The sequence below is a fragment of the Pelmatolapia mariae genome, linkage group LG8 (assembly GCF_036321145.2).
Source record: "Pelmatolapia mariae isolate MD_Pm_ZW linkage group LG8, Pm_UMD_F_2, whole genome shotgun sequence".
In the NCBI taxonomy this organism is placed as follows: Eukaryota; Metazoa; Chordata; class Actinopteri; order Cichliformes; family Cichlidae; genus Pelmatolapia; species Pelmatolapia mariae.
The window spans coordinates 26,927,275-26,947,865 of NC_086234.1; the positions used below are offsets into that span (position 1 = coordinate 26,927,275).

The 20,591-nt window shown below is 42.0% G+C and overlaps 1 protein-coding gene across 1 annotated transcript; it reads right to left on the reverse strand.

Annotated features, from left to right (window-relative positions):
* Window positions 1-204: 204 nt before the first annotated feature.
* On the reverse strand, window positions 205-19,396 carry myocd (myocardin). The gene is made up of 10 exons (XM_063481871.2): window positions 19,362-19,396; window positions 8,914-9,098; window positions 7,586-7,690; window positions 7,130-7,479; window positions 6,532-6,688; window positions 5,897-6,439; window positions 4,999-5,502; window positions 3,223-3,369; window positions 2,000-2,057; window positions 205-1,870 (listed from the first exon to the last, which is right to left on the reverse strand). Exons 1-10 carry the CDS (start codon window positions 19,366-19,368, stop codon window positions 1,257-1,259), a joined length of 2,670 nt encoding a protein of 889 aa, XP_063337941.2. The 5' UTR covers window positions 19,369-19,396; the 3' UTR covers window positions 205-1,256.
* Between the last annotated feature and the right edge of the window lie 1,195 nt (window positions 19,397-20,591).

Sequence of the window (20,591 nt, forward strand, 5' to 3'; positions counted from 1 at the left end):
TAAGTTAGGAAAACATGGCTTTTCAAAGTGGTTCTTTTACTTTGTATCACATTCTTAAGAGAACTAATAATGAAGAAATGTCAGTGATCGATAATGGTACTTTTTTCATACATCATATAGAGCCCCAATCTGTTTTAAAGGAATGTATAAATACAGGATCAAGTATAAATACAAAAGCACAAAATAAATAAATGTAAATGGGAACAGAAATGCTGGCATTTTTAATGACCAAAAAAGAGAGAGAAAAAAAATAGATGTGAGCTTTACATAACTTACTTGGGTTGGAGCCATCTAAATCACATCAGTCAACAACTTCCAGGGGAGCAGTCATTTGATATTAAAATTTGGGAATAAAAAGCTGTTGCAAATAAGGCAGTATTCGGCTGCTGATATAAACTGATAAGATAATTCTTTTAAAGGTGTCATCCTGTGGATAATAGTGGAAAACAAATAAGTACAAAAAGATTCCTTCAAATGACCTAACCTATACACATATACTAAGCTCAAGCAAACTGTGACAAGTGTTTATTAAGCTAGAGGTGCACAGTGAATTAAAAAAATCATATTTACATCAAATGATGAAGTGATTACAGAAAGCATTTGATTTGTTGTTTGTATGTTCTTCCACACCTCTGACATAATATGTAGACTGCAACTTATCTCTGTCAGTTTTGATATTTACAGTATGGCCTTTACTAAGCAATCCAATTCTCCAATTCACCTGTTAAGTCCTCTCTGGGTTTTTTTTCCAGTACAAATATATAACTCAAAGTATACAATGAAAGTCAAACTGTGTCTTCAAGTCATAGCACTGATACTGTATTAAATGTTGGCGTAAAGTACTGTAATCAGGTTTTTAAGTTACATTAACGCTTCTTCCGACACTATGTCCGCTGTCATAAGTACTTGGTAGTTGAGCGCATCAAGATCATGCCAAAAAGCACCAGGTCTTTAGTTTTTGAGTATGACGACAACATAAGAACCACATTTCAGTGAAGTGGAAAGGTTGGGATATGACAATTGTTCAATTTTCTGGCTTAGATTTCAGCTTTTGGATATCTGCTAATGGTTATACATTCCACTGGATCATAGCAAGGAGCAACATGTGAACATTTAAAGCTGTTAAGAACAGAATTAAATAGGTCTTTGGTATTGTCATAGCTAATATCAGAAGTCCGTGCAGCTAGTTGCAAGCTGGTGTCTTGAGTTCGATGGCTGGTATGCTGCTAACCAGCACTTTAGGGACAGTGTTGTTTTTACCAGTGCTCCAGGTGAAGGTCTGTGGCAGAGTTCAAATTAATGTCTGTTACATCCAGGAACTCGGCATTAAAAATGCTGGGTGCACTGGGTGGAGCAATGCTGAAGGCAGTGGCAGAACTGGGTGGTGTCAGGTCGAGCCATTCCATTGTCTCCCAAGGCGTCTCACTAAAGGTCATGCTGACCATTCCCTGCACCTCGGGGTTGGCAGACGCCTTACTGCTGATGGCCGAGAGAGACGTGTCCATCAGATCTCGGTTGCTCAGAAGTTTGTCCTGTTGTGGATGATGAGAGTGATGGTGATTCTGAGGGCTGCTGTACCGATCAACCTCTCGCTTCCCTTCATCTTCCTGGCCCCCATCCTCTGCTGCCATTTTAAGAAGAGGTACCTCCCCTCCGCGGCCGACGGGACTGCCAAGCAGAGTGTCTGGGTGGCTCTCGGTGACGTGATTGGCTGCGTGGTCGTAAGGGAGCTGGGTGGGGGAGAGGTGCTCGTAATGTCGGTGAAACCACGGGATGAGGAGGCCGGGACACCCTGGGGACACAGTAATGTGAGGCATAACTTTGGTTACAGAGGACCTCTCCCTCTCTTCTCTGGCGTTAGCTGGCATCTCTTGAAGAGAAAGAGGAGAGGAGGGAGGGTCACAGCAGGTTCAATGTGTCAGGTAAGACTGTGAACAACAGGTAGTGATTTCAAATGCTTTCATCTTCAGCCAATAGGATCTATAGAATGAATCCTTACCTCCACTCTCTATGAGCACGTCCAAAAGCTCATCCATCTGCTGACTTCGGGTCAGTTGCTGTAACAGTAACAAAAAGTGCGTTCCTTTTATCAGCTGAAATTTTTAACACTTAAAACACAGACTTGGTTGTCTTTGGTTTTTTTTGTTGGTTTTTTTTTTTTTAACTTTCTAGCTCCTAAAATGGGACTTGGCCCCTTTTACTAGCTTTAAAAGATAGAGGTTTTTTTTTGCTTGTTTCAGAGAAACTGAAATATTGTAATTGGCTTAAAAAAATTCAGTTGTGCTTTATTTTGCGTCGCTGCCAAAATTAAGAAGGTAACAGAAATTTAGTTTTGCTCATAGTCAGAAATGTAGAGCTACAACAAGTGGTCTAATAATTATTAATTATTTACTAACCTTTTTATGTCTAAGGGGAAAAATCCCTTGTATGTGCAAACAAAACAAGCCATTTCACAACACTGTAGGGCATTTTTTTTACAGTTTAATATAATGAATAAAATATTTTGTCGACTGTAACATTTTCTTTTTTACATAATTACGATGGTTAAAAAAATCACTATAATGCTGTTGTCATAATAGCTATAGAAGTGCAGTGAACAAAGCGATGGATGAAAACAAAAACTACAACACAGATAAAAATAGAAGAAAGAAAAAACAAGACAGACCACAGGAGGAAGAGTGGAATGAGAGCAACGCCAAAAAAGGTCAAATAAATTTCTGGCCAGCCATCTCTACTGAATTTTATCATGGATTTGAGTTTACCTGTTTGACTGCATCCTCATAGCATGGGGGCTGTCTTAAGTCAGATGCATCTGAATCTGAGCTACTGAAGGCAGGGGGAGGGACCTGGCACTTTGGCAAAACTGACATCTATATGGGAAATAGGTGAAAAGTGACATTAGTATATTATAGGGGGATTTACCCAAATTAGGCCCTCACGTTTAAAAAATCTCATCACAGTGAAAAGTTTACTCTAAAAAATGATTTGGCGTTGTCGTCTTGTAAAGGAAATGTCACTGACATGTCAAGGAATATATGATGAAAACTGATATGAAGTTATGACAAAATGAACTTCACAACAAAAGACAATAATACACAGAGACAGGCCACAAATGGAGAGAAGAAAGGAAAACAGTAACATAAATGTGAGATGATTCAGCTGAAGTAAATGATGCTGATGTGACAATGCTGTAAAATGCTGGTCATGTGGATAGAAAATTACCTTTGGTTGCATGTTCTGGCTCTCAGCCTTAGCAGGGCTGCTGTTGTTGAGGCCACAGTCAGCTGAGCTGGGATAGACTCCCTGAAGACCTCTTTGGTCGGAAGGATAGGAACAGTTTATAGGCGGACCACCACTCTTTTGCTGCATCTATAGTTAGCCAAAAATAAAATGCCCCAAACACGTTAGAAATCAACAAAAGAAGAAAAGAGCAAAAAAACCCACCTAAACTAAAGAGAGCACATTTTGTATATGAAATAAATATTTACATATACTGTTTTGAACATGTTTTCAGAGATGCAGATGATGGGAAATTGTAAAAGCTAATGCTAGTTACATATGTTTCTGTGCTAGTTGGTGGCTGCCTACATTTAAAAATTTAGATAAGTATTATGTCGGTTTTCTTTAACTTTTATACTACAGGGTGGGCCATTTATATGGATTCACCGTAATAAAATGGGAATGGTTGGTGATATTAAAGTCCTGTTTGTGGCACATTAGTATATGTGAGGGGGCAAACTCCTCAAGATGGGTGGTGACCATGGTGGCCATTTAGAAGTCGGCCATCTTGGATACAACTTTTGTTTTTTCAATAGGAAGAGGGTCATGTGACACATCAAACTTATTGGTAATGTCACAAGAAAAACAATGGTGTGCTTGGTTTCAACATAACTTTATTCTTTCATGAGTTATTTACAAGTTTCTCTTTGTTGACAGCCATTGACATGTCGAAAAGGTTAACACGTGAGGAGCGGATCAAAATTGTGTTGATATCTGGTGAACGCAGTAACCGGGTCATTGCAGCAGATTTCAATGCAAGACACCCTACGAGACCACCCATCTCCCATGCTACAGTTAGCAAACTGTTTGCTAAGTTTCGTGAAACTGGTTCAGTGTTGGATTTGCCAAAATGTGGACGCAAGAAAACTGTCACTAATGAAGAAACATCAGTGGCTGTCCTAGCTTCATTCAGCAAGAGCCCACAGCGTAGCACTTGCCGCATGTCACTGGAGACTGGCATTAGTCGAACATCCCTTCGGCGGATATTAGCTACTCACAAATGGCACCCTTACAAACTCCAGCTACTGCAGCATCTCAATGAGGATGACCCAGATCGGCGCACAGAATTTGCAGAATGGGCAAAACAAAAATTGGAACAGGACCCTCAGTTCACGCAGAAGATTTTGTTCAGTGATGAGGCAAACTTTTATGTGAATGGTAAAGTTATCACCAACCATTCCCATTTTTTTTACGGTGTATCCATATAAATGGCCCACCCTGTATAATATACATTTACTTATGCAGCCCACTGATGATGATGATGCCTAATGATTTTGGTGATCTCATGACAGCAAATACAGGAATATATAAATGCTAAAAAAAACCAAAAACAATAAAAATCAGAATATCTATAGAAAATAAAGAAATAGCAATATAATACCTAAACAAACCTTGATTAGGTTATGTTTTTGGTAGCGTTTGTTTGCATCCATATCATTCTTTCTGTCTCTAAACAGGATAGTTTGATAAAACTTCGTAGGGGTGTAAAGTGGGGTCATATTAAAATATGTTAAAACATTGGTTAAATTATTGTCTCAAATCCACCATGGTCTTCAAGGTAAACATCTCAAAGTACATTTGAAAAGAACAAAGAAAACAAAATAAATATATATAAAATACAAAACTATTCCCTTAAAAGTAAATACTGCGTCTTGTTTTAATTATATTATCTAATAGAAGTCAGTAAAAATGGTCATTCTAAATATAAAGGCATCATACCTGCATGTTGCATGCTCTGTTGTTGCCCTGGGTGTGGGGGTGACTACAGCCATCCCTCCCCAGTTGAGGAGACAGCAGGTAGGGGTTGTTAGGAGATGAAGGCTGTGGGCTGCTGGAAGATTTTCTGATAGGAGAGTCTTGCGGTGAGCACTGTGGGCTGAGGAAGGTGGACATAGCGGTGGGGCTGCCAGAGGAAGGGCCTGTATCCATACACTGTGGTCCCCCGGGGCCCCCCATGTTGGTAATGGAGGAACTGCAGTGTCCCATATCCTCTCTGCAGCTACCAGGAGGGCACTTAGGCTGTTTAGGGGAGGACAGAGGGCAGCTGGAGGACAAAGACAAAGGCTCCTGCTTGATAGTCACCCCAAAAAAATGCTGCCCCATCATGGCTGGTGTCTGGTGCTGCTGGTGGTGCATGGGAGGATGAGATGCAGGAGGGACAGTATCCTGTGTTGCTCCATAGCAACGTTTTCTCTTGTGGAGTTGCATCTTTAGCTCTTCAACCTAATAAGCATGATCACAGAGCATTCCATTTACAACTCAATACGTTATAAATAATAACATGATTGATTGTTGCATTAGTATTAGATGCTGCAGTTTCATGGCTGCCTATGACATAGACTTGATAAATGAAAATTAGCCTTTTTAACATCTCTCTACTTTACATCCACCTGTTGACTAGCAAAGCATGTAGTGGTAGGTTTAAGAGCTTGAAAAAAAGCAGACTTTTCACCTCTCATTCAAGAAGCACTGACCTATTAATCAGTGTGTAATCACATGGCCCAAGTTGTGAAAAAAGTCATGGGTCCAGCTTTTGGTTTTAGACCTGAGGAACCTCGGATGAGAGGTGAAATGCCTTCAATCTCTTAAGATCCACCATGATCAAACAGATCATCACCTGTCTCTGCTCCTGGTGCAATTTCCACGTCAGCTCCTCGATCACTTTCTGCTTTTCCACCAGCATCTTATCTTTTTCAGCTTCTACACCATCCATACCACCAACCTCCCCCATCCTCTGACCTGCCCCACCCATGCTGCCACCTCCTCCTCCCCCAAAGCCATCCTCCACGCCGAGCTGGGCAGGAGATGGATGAAGGGCAAACTGTGTTGGCGAAGACATGGGCACATCGCTGAAGCTGTCGGGGAGTGAACCGCTGAGGGACAGCTCAGAGGAGGCCGGCGAGATGGGTGGGGTGGAGGAGGTGCTGGGGTACGGGTAATAGCCTCCCTGGGACAGAGCGCTGGAGGAGGATGGGGACTGGTAGGAGGACAAGGACCCTGTGGGTGTGACAGGAAAGGTCATGGTGGTGATATCAGAGGATCCCGAGGGCGAGGAGCCGGTGTTGGAGTCTTTGAAGGGCCGGAGTCGCTCGATGAGGGCAGTCTTGGTGCCTGAGACAGGCATGCCACGAATACGCAGGTGCTGCCTTAGCTCTGAAACCTTGCAGAGCAAAAGAAAAAAAAGGAGAATAAAAAGGATTACATATGTATGTTAAGGAGATTGTCAGAATGTTCCTCTCTAGTATCACCTACTTTTAGGTCATCCAGATTAGATGGCAGGGGCCCAGGTTTGACTTGTGAGATGTTGCTTTGGTTGGGGAATGTGTTCTTGACTGGAGAGGATGAGTTACTGTTGGCTGTGCTCGACGGGGCACTGGAACTACAAGCCGATAGTTGCTCACTGACTCCTCTGGAATGGAGCAATTGAAGAAGATTACCCAAAAGTAAATATATATATATTGATGAGCCAAAACATTCTGACTGCTTACATCGGTGGATGCACCACATGTTGTTGATTATCTCACTGTGATACATGTGTGATACATGGGTCTGCAGTATGTAAGATGGTAAATTGAAAGCTGGATCTCATATTTACTGATGCAGATGTAAGGAGTTTATTATTGTTCTGACATTAACCATGGCTCAAACCTACAGAAAGTAATCAGATCCCAGATTTCTTCCCCAATCTACATCATTTTAAAATCTTTCAGTTCATTTTTTTGTACTATTTACTGTTTTGGATCACACTTAAGAGTAAGATGTAGCATTACTTTTATTACCCCCCACCCCCCATACACAACTTTGCAGTAGATAATTTGAGGAGATTTCGTCAGATATATTCTCTACTTACTTCTGGGTGTGAGCTGGTGTGTGGGGCTGATAGCTGAAAGTGGGCTGCCTCTGCTGAGCCTGAGCCTGAGTCTGAGACTGGGCTTGGGCCTGCGTCTGCGGAGTGTGGGTATGCGGCTGTTGCGACTGCTGCGTCTGCGATTGCGCATGAGTGTGTTTCTGCTGGCTGAGAATCTGCAGCTGCAGGAAGAGCTGCTGCTGCTGGAGGAGTCGGGCGTAGGCCGAATCCATGGGCGGAGGGGACTTCTCTGCCTTCTGGTCTGGAGGAATGTACTGGTGGTACTTGAGCTTTTTGACTTTAGGCTTCACATCTTTGGGCTTCTTGTGACGGTTCTTGTCGGAAGATTTAGACTGGTGGTAGAGAGGACGAGAAGGTCTGAGTTAGGCATTTGAATGGCTTGAACTGGAATTGTTAAAGTTAAGAAACAGATGATAGTGAGTTTAATGACAAACTGACCTTGATGATAGCAGGAACAGGTATTGGGGGAGTAGTCTGGCTGTTGTTAGCACCAGAAAGCCCCTCATCCTGGCTTTGATCAGGGGGGTCTCTGCTTACACCACCCTATCCACAAATAAAAACAAAGTACATTTACTTTTCCACGCTGAAGTTAAAGAAATGCTGTTTTCACACTGGTCTTGTTATCAGATAGTTTTAAAAGTTCTCCTAGATTGTGACAATCAGGGAACAAACCCCCCCCAAAACAACAAAAAAGTCATTTCAGTGTTCAGACTTTTTGTCTGTCTCCAAAACACAGGATTAAGGTTAAGATTCAGGACTCACTGATGATGACCTCACACAGGTAAAGGCAGTCTAATAATGTGATATTCTGTGAGGTACAAAATGTTCCACAAACAATGTCAAAACGAGTTGGTAAGTAAACAAATAGTCAGTAGGATTCACTGTATCATGGATAGCACTACATGACCGCACTAACTGCTAATTACTAAAGTATAAAGTGTTTCAGTTTAGATGTAAAGAATAGTTGTCTTCTTGCTTCATTTGATAAACTGGTCTGTTGAGCTCAGTTTCACTCAAAGAGGTTTAACCTTGGAGTTGTTTTATCGTATCCACTCTGCTGACAGACATCTGGTTCCAAACAATACTAAACAAGCACATGGCAGGATGTAATAAAAGTGAACGATTGTATTTACGTGGCTATTTTATAGTCTTTGGCAACTTTTTTGCTATTGTTGCCTTAGATTTCATGCATTTTGCTCTGACTGTATCTGTTTTCTTCTCATTTCTTCTTCATGATTATAAAGGTAAATTGAACAGACAGGGAGACTGCTTGACAGTTTATAATCCAAATAGAATAATTATCCCTAAAAATGCTCATGTATTGATGTTTCCTCCGCAAAAGTATTCCAAAAAGCTTTAAACAAACCTTTGGGACTGACATGACGCACAGAGGGATGATGATTCAGTTGGAACATTTAAGAGGCACAGGTCTAAGAGATATAAACAATTGTGCTCTGGCACGGATTTCAGTCAAGGGACCGTTTCTGTTGGTGACCGTTGGAATGAGGTCACTGTGAGTGAAAGGTAAGCAGCAAGCATATAAAGGCAGCTGTGCCGCCAGCATGGCTCAGCATGCAGGAATGTGACACCTGCCTAGGCCAACTCAGTCCAACAGTGGAAAACAGAGGATGTGCAGCTCACTCTGCTACCGCAGGAGGGCAGCAGAAATAAACTGGTGGTAATGATAGCTGCTCAGTGTGGGAGCTTGAGTGAAAGAAATGGATAGAACAAAGGAGAGGAGGCGTGTTTGTGTGTTTTTTTTTGACCTGTCGTGGGCTGGTGAGGGCAGGTGAGGACGAGGAGGAGGCCGTACTGCCGACAGCCTCAGATGAAGGGCAGGCCGAACCCTGCGACTCATCACTGTGGTGCTGCTCTGGAGACAGACTCTCACTGCTGCTGTCCTCCTCAAATGCATAGGAGTCCTCTTGCTTAGGGAGCTTACCATGGTTTACTGCAAGAAGAACAAAAACAGAGATACGTGGGGGTGTCAGCGATGTAATATCTATCAGCCTAGACCCCTTTTACACCTAGAAACAAAACAAAACAAAAACTGTAAGTGCACACAGAATGCATTCAGATCGTCTTTAATCTGCCAGGCGTGCGTTGTTATCAGACATAACAGAAATCTGCACAGTGTGACCACAGCCTAAAGGAAATGATCCACACAGAAACTTTAAAGATCACCTAACCTAACGGTGTCTAGCAGCATTGATACGATTGACATGGGATGTACCATCTAACTCATTTGCATACTGAGACACAAATCAGGGCTGTTACAATATTACTATGCTCAAAAAAATTCCAGATAACATTAGTACAATCTGTGAAGAAAATTTGGAAAAACATAGATAGGTGAATTAGACTAAAGTGCAAAATCTAACCAGAACTAAAACCAAAGCAAGTATAAAGCTGTCACAGTCATCATCGATATGCAATTATCATAAGATAATTGTATAAGAGCACATTTTAATAACATGCTTTAATATGTTCCTTCCAGTTGTTTATAGCCTGGATATTACAATTATTGAAACAGCTAATCAGTACTGCTGCCTCCAGCCGGCTGACTGTCAGCAAATGACCAGTCACAAGACAATTGTGTTCAACCTCAACCTGTTTTTTTAGTGGAAACGGTTCTCAGTTTAACACGCTGTTATGTTACCTCAGCACTGTATCTATGGAAGTTCAATCATTCTGTGCTCTGTATTTTTAAATACACCAGGCTTTAGTTACATGTGATAAGGTAAGACCTTTGTCCCACAAACCAAATGACAGCAGACTTTTTCCAAAGCGCCTTGAACACCATTTCAAGAAAACATTTCATTCAACCCACAAACCACTGGACCATTTTCACATCTGTACATGCTCCAGGTCAGCATGTACCCAGACGCCGAGGACCAGGAAGGGATAAGTCTCCTGATGTAATAAGTTTACAATACAGTAGTTTAATTAAATGAAAATGTTACATTTCTTATATAAAGAATTGTCAGTTTGTTAAAGGTGACAACCTAATCTTGAGGATGTGTAGCGTTATTTTAGAAATACTGATCAGTCCAAGTATTTTTTTTCTAATGCAGTTTGGTATTTCTTGGATTAGCACCAAAGTTATGGAACTTTTGGCACACGGAAACAAATAAGCATTCATAGTCACAATCGTATTTAGGGCCAGTTTAGAATGACCACGTATGAAAGTGAGAAGGCAGAACTGACCGTCCTTTAGAACAGTTTTTAGGCAGCGCTGAGAACCATGTTTTGAGTTTTAAGTTTTCAAATTTATTTTATTTTATACCAATTTTCTTGGTGCATTTTAAGAACAGCACAACCCTGGATTGTCATAGTGGGTTAATTCTGTCCCGTCAAGGCTGAAGAACCAAGCTACATTAAAGTGTTATGCGTTTTTTTTTTACTTGTTCCTTGGCAGGTTGGATGCATACTGCATGCTGCACACAATGTATGTGAGCAGAGGTATTCATACACTGCCTGTCACTCACACCTAGTACAGCACTCAGCTCAGAGGTGTTACGCTGTGTGGGTAAGACACTCACACAACCACTTTACCTCTAGAACGCTCCTGATTGGCTGGCCCGATAGGGAACACAGCTTTGATTGGGGTAGTTAAGAGCAACTATCTAATGGAGCTGAAGGGACAGAGCCAGGGGTGTGTGTGTGTGTGTGTGCATGTGTGTGTGTGTGCGCGCGCTGAGAGGTATAAGATTCTCTTTTTGTATCCAAACATGTGACAACCAGGAACAGATTCTGGTTTCCATCACAGTACCAGGTCCATTCTGTGCAACTCTATGACCTTGCAGTACACACAAACACACACTCGGCGAGCTTACCGCACAGCTTAGTAAATAGCATTGTCTTAAATGCCATTTCCTCCCACCTGTTCACATTTAACTCTGTAGGGAAAAACACCAACACGGTCTGTGTGTGAATTTACTCGGTGCATTTTTGCTCTGCTGCACACAGTCCAGGACTCTTTAAGATAATTTGTTGTCACCGGGAGATTGAGTTGGCAGAATTACAGGAAATCTGCACGCCACGTACGCTTCCTCTTTTCAAGTGGCTGGTTTACAAGCTATGGCGGGTCAGGCAGTTTCCAAAATTACCGGACAGAGGTTGAAACAATCACTGAGAGTGTTATGTAGGGAGATATAGAGCTTTAAGGTGAGGGGTTAATGCTGCAGGCGAGGGGGGCAGGGTGGGGATCACAACAGCCTGGTCCTGTCACGTAGTTTTGTAGGTGGCTGATTGGAGCCAGTCAGAGCACAGACAAAAGAGGGGGGGAGGATGAGCAGATAGGTCCAAACATACAGGCAGGTACGCCCACACATGCGGCAAAGGATGCACTCTACACGCACACACATCGCAGACTTCTAAAGAAAAAGGGTGGACCCAAATACAGCTGCTGTTCATCTCGATAAACGGAGATCCCCTTCTCCGGCAGAGGTATTATAAACCAGCTGACCGCAGCCTGCCGGCTCCTTTGTGCAACATGTTTACTGGAAGCTTAAGGAGGCAAACATAAAACCGCTAAAACAGCAGAGTCTAAAGAACACTCGCTGCACTGCTAAGAACAGAGAGAGTGAGTAACATGTTGGGCCCAAACAGTGTGAGATGTGAGCGGCGCGGTGGGACAGCCCCAGCCCTGCGCTTCACACAGTGCTAAATCTTTGTTTAAGCATACACGATGCACCAAAGAGCACTCCTCAAACACTTGAGTCCATAGTAGACATTTGTAAATGCTGATTGCTAAGCACCTTTTTTTTTTTAACATGGATTTTCTTTCTTTCTTTCTTTCTTTCTGGCTACAAACACAAATGTTCATTTTAACAGCCCTCGTCGCTGTTAAGGCATTCAAATTTAACGTACAAAGAAGAATACTTTGATGCATAGGTGGTCCACTAATCAAGACCAGAATTCTAATTTTGACTTGAATAATGCATTTTGATATGCCTTACAAAGCTTGACTGATCAGAAAGATAAACAAGAACACATTGCCAGGTTGTGAAAAATGCTTGTTCAGATGGTTTATATCCCTCATATTTTGTGGTAATACCAGTGTTTTATTAATAGAAATAAGGAATAGTAATAGTAATTAATAGTTTTAGTAATTTTAGTGTTTAAAACAATTCCTCTAAAATTCCGTTTCCTGAAACACTGTAATATTTTCCCAAAATAGACTTTGCTGGAGGGTGCAACATTAGCATGGTTCACATATGCAAAAATAGACCAGGTTAAAATAAAGAGAAATATCATTGCTCATACCTATAAACTTGACTTTAGCACATGACTCTCCAGCAGAGAGAAAAACAAAAGGGGTTGTGATGCATTGAAGACTCTGATCTGTGCAGACCCTTTGAAGGTCTTATCATTTGGAATAATCCATTTCTCCTCTTAGAAGACTAAACGATGTGACCGACGTAGCAGTGCAGTCCACTCAAGTACAATGCTTGTTTGAGTAGCTTACAGTCTGCCTAATTAATGAGTATACACACAGTCAGTCAGTTAGAAGGGCCCTTTTACACAAAACAAACTCTACACCTAAAGTTTAGTTCCAAACACACAAGCATATAAACGCACAGGCTAAGGCGCAGCGGGTGTTAAAGTCGGGTTACACCACGTGGCGGCGTCTCTCCACTGATACCTGTCATCGTGATGGCAGAGTCTAGGGGAATGATATTCTTTTGCACCAGCTCCATGGGCCCTGGCCTGAGAGCCAACTTCTTATTCAAGTCCTCGGCGAGCTGGGCTCGCTTTAGCCTCAGCTGGGCTTCCAGATTGGGGCCGCCTGAGGCCGGGTCTGGATAACACAGAGCAGGACCACAACATGAACGACATGGGACACACCAGGGAAACACTACACTAAAGGAGTGGAGAGTAATGAAGTACATGCTTAAAAGTATATTTTTATGTTTGCAGTTGAAAGTATACTTTGATATAATGCACTTTAGCCGTGATCACAAAGATCCTTATTCCATTTGTTTGACAGTGACTGTTATTACTTTTAAAGATTTAAAATGGTCTATGTTGTCCAGAATAACTTACACCGATCATGCATAACATTATGACCACCTGCGTAATATTGCCCAGTCTGCCTTAGTCTGTTAAAACAGCCCTGACCTATTGAGGCATGGACTCCACTAGACCCCTGAAGGTGTGCTGTGGTATCTGGTACCAAGCTGTTAGCAACAGAATTTGGAGGTCAAGTCAACTCCTCAAACTCGTGCTCCTCAAACCATTTTGCTTTGTGGCAGGGCGAATTACCAAAGTTTTCCCAGCAGAACATTTCCCAAAGCATCACACTGCGTCCGCTGGCTTCCCTTCTTCCCATAGTGCATCCTGGTGTTCAGCTAATCAATGCACACTCCAGACTGGGAACCTCCCACAGGAGATGCTCTGACCCAGTCGTCTAGCCGTCACAATTCGTTCTTTGTCAGACACACTCAAATCCATACACTTGTACATTTTTCCTGCTTCTAACCAATCAACTTTGAGGAGAAAATGTTCACTCGCTCCCTAATATATCCACCCCAGTAACAGGTGCCATGATAAGAGAAAGACGAACGTCTATTGTTTCTTCTCGGGTTGGACAGTGCAGCATTTGTTACTCACGACATGGTCATCATGGTATTCTTAGATTAGATTAGGGTACGTTAATGTCAGCGCAGCCATCGAGAAGCTCTGATGTATAAATGTCTCAGCTGATGAGCTCTGTCACGGTTTCCGCGTGTCTGCAGAGTCCAGAGTAGTACACGAATCTTCAACTTATGAGCGTTTTCTACAATGATGTGTTTGCTTTTTTTCCTCCTTGGAATCGCAGAGACACTACTGTGCCTTTCTATACACTGTTTCTATAAGAAAGGGTTGCTTCTCAAAAGTATCCCAGTTACTGTTTAAGGGTAAAAGACAAAAACACACATGAAAGAGATCATCAAAATGTTATTTACTTCACCTGTCAGTGCGAATTATGGTATGCCTGATCAGTGTATAATGAGTCCATAAGCTAGTTAATAATGGCTCCACTTTACCCTGATACTAAATGCTAACATAAAAAGATCTCTGATAAGTATGCAGTAACGATCTTGAGCATCTTCCAGATATAACTTTCAAACAATTCTGAACTAATGTTGAAATTCATTTAAAAACAAACCATATAACCTGATCCTTCAATACACCGTTACTGTGGTCATTTCTTAGAGGATTCAGGTAACCTATTTTTGCTGCTGTTCAGTAACTGACAGTGCCACTGGTCATCTATAAGTGGGATAATGTCCTGCAATTAATGAGCGTGGGCTCTGTGTCTGCATTTTTATGCAATCCTTCTCCTCCTCTCCACCGTTCGGTGTGTCTGTTCTACGACTATAAACACAGATGATTTCTTCGTGTCTCAAGAGCAAGCTGTGAGAAAGCACAACTCGGCGGTTAAGCTGGCACGCTTCCACTGCCTTACTTGAAAGACAAGTTAAGGTCACAAGGCAGTTTTTCAGTAGCAAAAAGATGAACGTTGCATTTTAGGAATGCGCCTGCAGCACACCATGAACTCATAACAGCAGATCTGTTTTTCCTGTACGCAGAGAGATTCTGCTCATAATATTTCTACACTTTATTCCTCCTTTTTTTCTTTCTTTCCTTACAGAACATTTACCTGTAACTTGATTGGGGTATCTTTATAACCATGTATGGATGACAACTGTGATATTTAAAAATATTATATCAATAATGTCAGTAATTATGAGAATATGGCAAATAACTCTTTGTGTATGCTTTTTTAATACAGACTTTAGTTTTTCATCTTATTGTGAATGTTGTCTTTACAACACCCACAGTAACCAAAGTTATAGATGATGTTTAGAAGTAACAAACCACAATCATTTTGAAGTGATATCAGGGGTTTTTCCTCATCTGTTTATTAAATTCCAGAGTAAAATGGTCTTCCATTTAAACCTCTGTTCCCTTTTTATCATATCATTATTAATCTACACACTTCTGCATTCAGCTGCTATCTCCACACTTCTTTTATCCTTCAATAATCAATATTTACATTTTGGATCAGCTGTAATATCAGTCCAGCTGCTTTTACTCCTAGTACAGTCTGAATACTAGAAAAATAAATGGAGAGGCTCTAATTAAAGGGTTGCAGTGGGTAAGATTTTCAACTTTCTACAATCTATCTCTGTTAAATCCTGGATAAATAATCAGGGCCAGAGCTAACCTGGCTTGGCCTACAATCTGTCCGCAGCACTTGCAGGACTGATTACCAAGCAGTGCGGAGAGCGCACCAGATCAGTTTGATTATCTGAGCCCAAGAAAGAGCAACAGCACTTATTTGGTCAAATATAATTTTAGTGGGATATTTCAGAGGGATGACATAGGATCCAGCGCCAACAAAGAAATGAATGATACTGAGCTTTGTGCTGGACAAGTTAGAGAGAGTATTAGTGTCTGATGAAAAACGGATCTGAAATGTAATGCTTCAGAGGAAAAATGGGTTTCATCAAAATCAAGATTAATGTTCAAATATTAGGCATTTTTAAACTTTAGATAAAGCAAATATTATGCTAAAGGTCTCAGTCAAAATAGACATCTATCAATCTCTGACAAAAGAAGACGAAAAAAGAAAGAGGCAGACGTTACTAAAGCAGGATGAATGAGGAAGGAAAACACAGAAAGAAGGAAGGAGCAGTATCAGGAGGTAGAGAATAAAATCTCTGGCTCACTTCCACAGCATGTCTTTATCCCGTCTTCCTTCTCTCACCCCAACCGGTCATGGCAGATGGCCCCGCCCCTCCCTAAGCCTGGTTCTGCTGGAGGTTTCTTCCTGTTAAAAGGGAGTTTTTCCTTCCCGCTGTCACCAAAGTGCTTGCTCATAGAGGGTCATATGATTGTTGGGTTTTTCTCTGTATGTATTATTGTAGGGTCTACCGTACAATATAAAGTGTCTTGAGGTGACTGTTGTTGTGATTTGGCGCTATATCAATATAAATAAAATTGAATTGACTTGAAAATAAGAAAGATAAACCAGAAGAGAAGAGGAAGAAAGAAATATGTTAAAAGAGAGGACAATGAAGTAGATTAAGAATAATCATCATTGTATGTTAGAAGTTTTGATACTGCCAGAGAATGAACAACATAAAGAGCAGGCAGACAAGCAGGGCTAAAAGAAAATGAGAAAAATATATAAAAAAAAGAAAAATATTCAACACAGACAAATTCTGAACTCAATAAGGGGAAGGACAGGAAAAAAGTTAAATTTAATTATATTTAATTCTATTTGTATAGGACCGAATCACAACCACAGTTCTGTAGTATTGTAAGGCAAAGACCCTACAATAATACAAAGAAAACTCCAACAATCAGATGACCCCTTATGAGTAAGCACTTGGCGACAGTGGGAAGGAAAAACTCCCTTTTAACAGGAAGAAAGCTCTGGCAGATCCAGACTCATCTGCGGTGACCGGTTGGGGGTGAGGGGATGTTAAAATAAAAAATTAAAAAAAAAAAAAAACAATGTTGGGAGCAAGAAAAGGAGCAGAAAAGAAGAAAAGGAGCAGAAAAGAAAAAAAAGAGATTCAATTTGAGTAGAAGGAAAAACATTGAGGTGGGTAATACAGATGATCCGCTGTGGCAGCACGCCCCATTCCTCTGAGGGAGAGTGGAGAAGCATCAGCTGCTGTCATGGTCACGTCGGCGTTATCGTCTGTTTAGAACTTGGCCCGATGCGACTGCGCTGGTCTAATGTAACATGATCGGGTGAGTCTGAAGCTCACTTTTAAACATACAGTGCTCTTTAAACCTACTGCAGTACATTTAACTGCTGACTGTCATGCGTAAACACTACACAGAGAGGTTTGGTGCATTAGCTGGAATGATTCCTTTTGTGGTTCCATCTACTGAGGATTAAAGTCCTGCTGCTGTGGAAATGAACATTTTAAAGCAACAGAGAGCACAGTAAACCTGCAGCTACAGACCTGTTATCTTTATGGGGAAATATTAGATTGTATGTGTGTGTCAAGTCAGACCTGTGGCCAGCAGGCAGACAGTGTGTGCTCCCATGCAGGCCACACGCCAGTCGGGCCCGAGAGGCCGTGGCGGATTCTTGAATAGTCTAATAAACACCAGATGTTCCCTGGGTAATATATACACAGACCCTGTGCCGTGTCCATCTCCCCCGAGCAGGAATAACACAGCCAGGCAGAGTCAACCAGCATCTGAGGGATCACATCGACAGCAGCAGAAGCGGCAGCCGCAGGAGGAGGAGGAGGATGTTGTGCCCTCCTCAGAAATGCCGGATTTTTTGGGGGGCGGACGGATGATGTTTTGAAGAACGATAAGACATCTAGTGTGTGGGTGTATGACAAACAGCGCAAATACGAGTCCTTGCAACGTCTCTCAGATCTGCACCACCGCCTGCAATCAAGAGATAAACAGCCAATTGAAATTTCTTTTTTAAAAGAGTGCTTGGAGCCCTGCTGGCCAATTGCGTTTCTCGTTGCTGCCTTATCTGTGACAGACTCCTAGAAACTGATAGGGGCTCGCCGGGCCTCTGGATTCCGTTCCCCCGCACACTTACCAGAGGTTTATCTTGAGGCTGGAGCCTCTGTGAAATGGCGAACGGTGCCAGAGATATCATTCAACAAATCCCCAGCCTGTAGTCCAGGTCACCCGGTCCCCTTGTTGTTTCTACAGGCAAGGAATCGAGGGGGGGGAACAAAACCAGCTTGCTTGCATGGCTCACTAATTCCATGTTTCCCGAGATGACTTACGAGATGCTTTAAAGTAACAGGAATAGATAAAAATCTCGATTTTATGAGTAGCTGTCTGCTGTGTTGTAATGTCGCACACTAAACAAACTACTTTCTCATGAATATTTGAAATTTATCTCTCGCGTGGCGTGTGTTGGCAGTCACAGCTAACCTGAAAAGCTACAAACATCCACTAAGCTGACCTGAAGAAAAGGAGGGAACATCAATTGCAGCAACGGTGAAGATTTAAGAGGTTGCTCAGTACAGTCAGGTCTACGTGTTCTCATCACTATGACTTACGTGCTCTTAAAAGCACAAAGCTCTTTATTGTAAATGCGGCCTGCGCGCTTGGTTGTTGTGTTTGGGCATGCCTCTCAGCGCTGTGCTGTAAACAGGTGCCACCTCTTGTGAATCTGGCCTCCTAAGCTGTTTCTTCTGAGGCCGAATGTCCTCTTCCAGCACAAGAGCATTCCTCGGCGGTCACTTACAATCTTGTCTGCCTGTTCTCGGGCTGCAGCCACTATCTGGCCATCTCTTTCTCCTCTGCTCTGTAGCATATAGCCACCTGCTTTCCTTGGTTCTGGATTTATTCATCTCCACTATCTAGATATGTGCTTTGTTGTGTTTTTGCTACCTGTTTCATTTTGCTTTCTCTCTTTAATACAGCTGGATTCATGTTACATGTCCATCAGTAACATATATGTACTGTGAAAAATTGTCCATGAGAGGCTGTGGATCACTTTCTTTTTGTCTCTCTTTTGACTAACAGCTGGTATCTGTTGTTATAGTTTTCATTTCAGGCCTACATCTAACTATTTTTTTCCCCTTTTCTCTTTAAATGTCAAGTAGTATGTCAGACTCAAGGATCCGATGCATGTGAAACTCGGGCAGTTGGTGCTTCTCACAACCTCATTCCTGGATTTTCAAAATAATACTGATTGAGCCAAGGGGACCTAGGGCAAATTTGAAAAATGCAGTAACTGCTCATATTTCCCACAGTGAACTGCGCCATCCACCACACACCCGAGGACAAAGCACGCAATATTTGTTTTTTCACTGCTCTAAATTATTGAAAAAAAACCCCAAAATTAATTAAAAACAGTTTTAAAGCTCACTAATATTTTTGTTATTAATGGAACAAGTCTAATGTTAAAGGAGTGCCTTACATAAATGAATCTAAAAAATTTAGTTACCTATCAACCTCGTATTTGCATGGAAGCAGAACACTCATTTATCTTTTGGACAGATAAAACCTACATTATTTTAACAGCTAGACAGTCGGGGGAACTGACCTTTCACCTCTGTATCTAATTGCTAATTGGGACAAGTGTGATAAGTTGACATGCTTGAGTTTCTCACACTTTTTGCCTCTGACTGTCTGACTCACACTTAAGTCTGAAAGCATGTAAGTACAAGTGTGTGTGTGTGTTTGGATGTGCAACAGCTCCATGTTGGAAGGTGTTACTCACGAGGCATGATGCCTTGGTCTGCCAGCTGCTCTCGTGTCCTCCTCTGCTGAAGTCTTAACTGTAGGACTAAAGTTGGGGGTAGGAGGAGGAAGAGGAGGACAGATAAAGAGCGAAGGTGAGAAAGAGGTATGGAGAGACAGGAGAGGGACAGAGAAAAAGCAGGAAGAGGCTGAGAATACAAGCCACTTAAATCGGTATTTCAGAATGCTAACTTAAAGTCTGAATTAGCATAGTTTTACTTTGTCTGTGGGCTGGAATGAAAAGCTTCCAGCGTCAATTTGTAGTCATTGAACAGATGCACATGGACACATACGTATGTGCACATATGCATACAGAAAACACACACAAAACAGCGCAGCTTGCTCACAAATATTTCTGTGAGCAGGATGTAGGGAATGATAAACACAGCTCCTGGCTTTTAAACAGATCTGCTCTGCAGTGTGTGGTCCACAGCATGCGCACACGTTTCACTGTGCCCTGCATGTGTGTGTGTGGGGGGTGGATGTGGGTTGGGGGGGGGGGGGGGTGTCTAGGTGGGAGTTTAAGGTCATAAACATAGAAACTCCTCAATGTCTGTTGGTCGACTGCGTCTGTGATTTTGTTGCTTTCTCTTTCTTCCTTTGTCTGTGTGTGTTTTCCCTCCCCAGTATTATCTGAAGGTCTCCCGGTCAGATCCTGGATCCGACACATAAGTATGAAATGTTCCCTTTTTCCTGCACGGTCCTAATCACTTTCTGTCTCCCCTATTGTTAATTATCTCACTCAGGTGGTTTATATTCACGCAGCTCTGGCTGCAATCACACGTTTTATGAATTTCTTCCAGCCTTCCAGCTTTGATGTCATGTAACAACTTTCTTAACAGTTTGACTGTGTGTCAGCGAGCTCAGGCGCCACATCACAGGTCTCTCATGGGAGAGCACCTCCATTATGTAATACCAGGCCCTTCCCTTCATCTGACATCTGCTTTAGTTTACAGCGAGGGGGTCGTGACCTGCCGGTCGCGACATCCCAAAGAGCAAATGAAGGCATTAGTTGCCGATTGGAAGCTTACCAAAACATGTAACCGATACAATTTCTGACAAGGAAAAATGAGCACTTTCCTGCATGCAAATGTTGTCTCTTCTTTTTTAAGACCAGGTGACAGATGGAATGTAACTATAGCCAAATGATTTTTATTCAACAAGCTTGCACTCATTTGAATCTAAAAATAACAGTTTAAGTTGAACAGTA

What these genes read in the sequence shown, in the direction of transcription:
- myocd (XM_063481871.2), bottom strand. An exon ending in ACAGAGCATGCAACATGCAG is followed by an intron (nt 3,370 to 4,998) that starts GTATGATGCCTT and finishes GGCTAACTATAG; the next exon opens with ATGCAGCAAAAGAGTGGTGG. An exon ending in GCCAGAACATGCAACCAAAG is followed by an intron (nt 2,058 to 3,222) that starts GTAATTTTCTAT and finishes TTACTGTTACAG; the next exon opens with CAACTGACCCGAAGTCAGCA.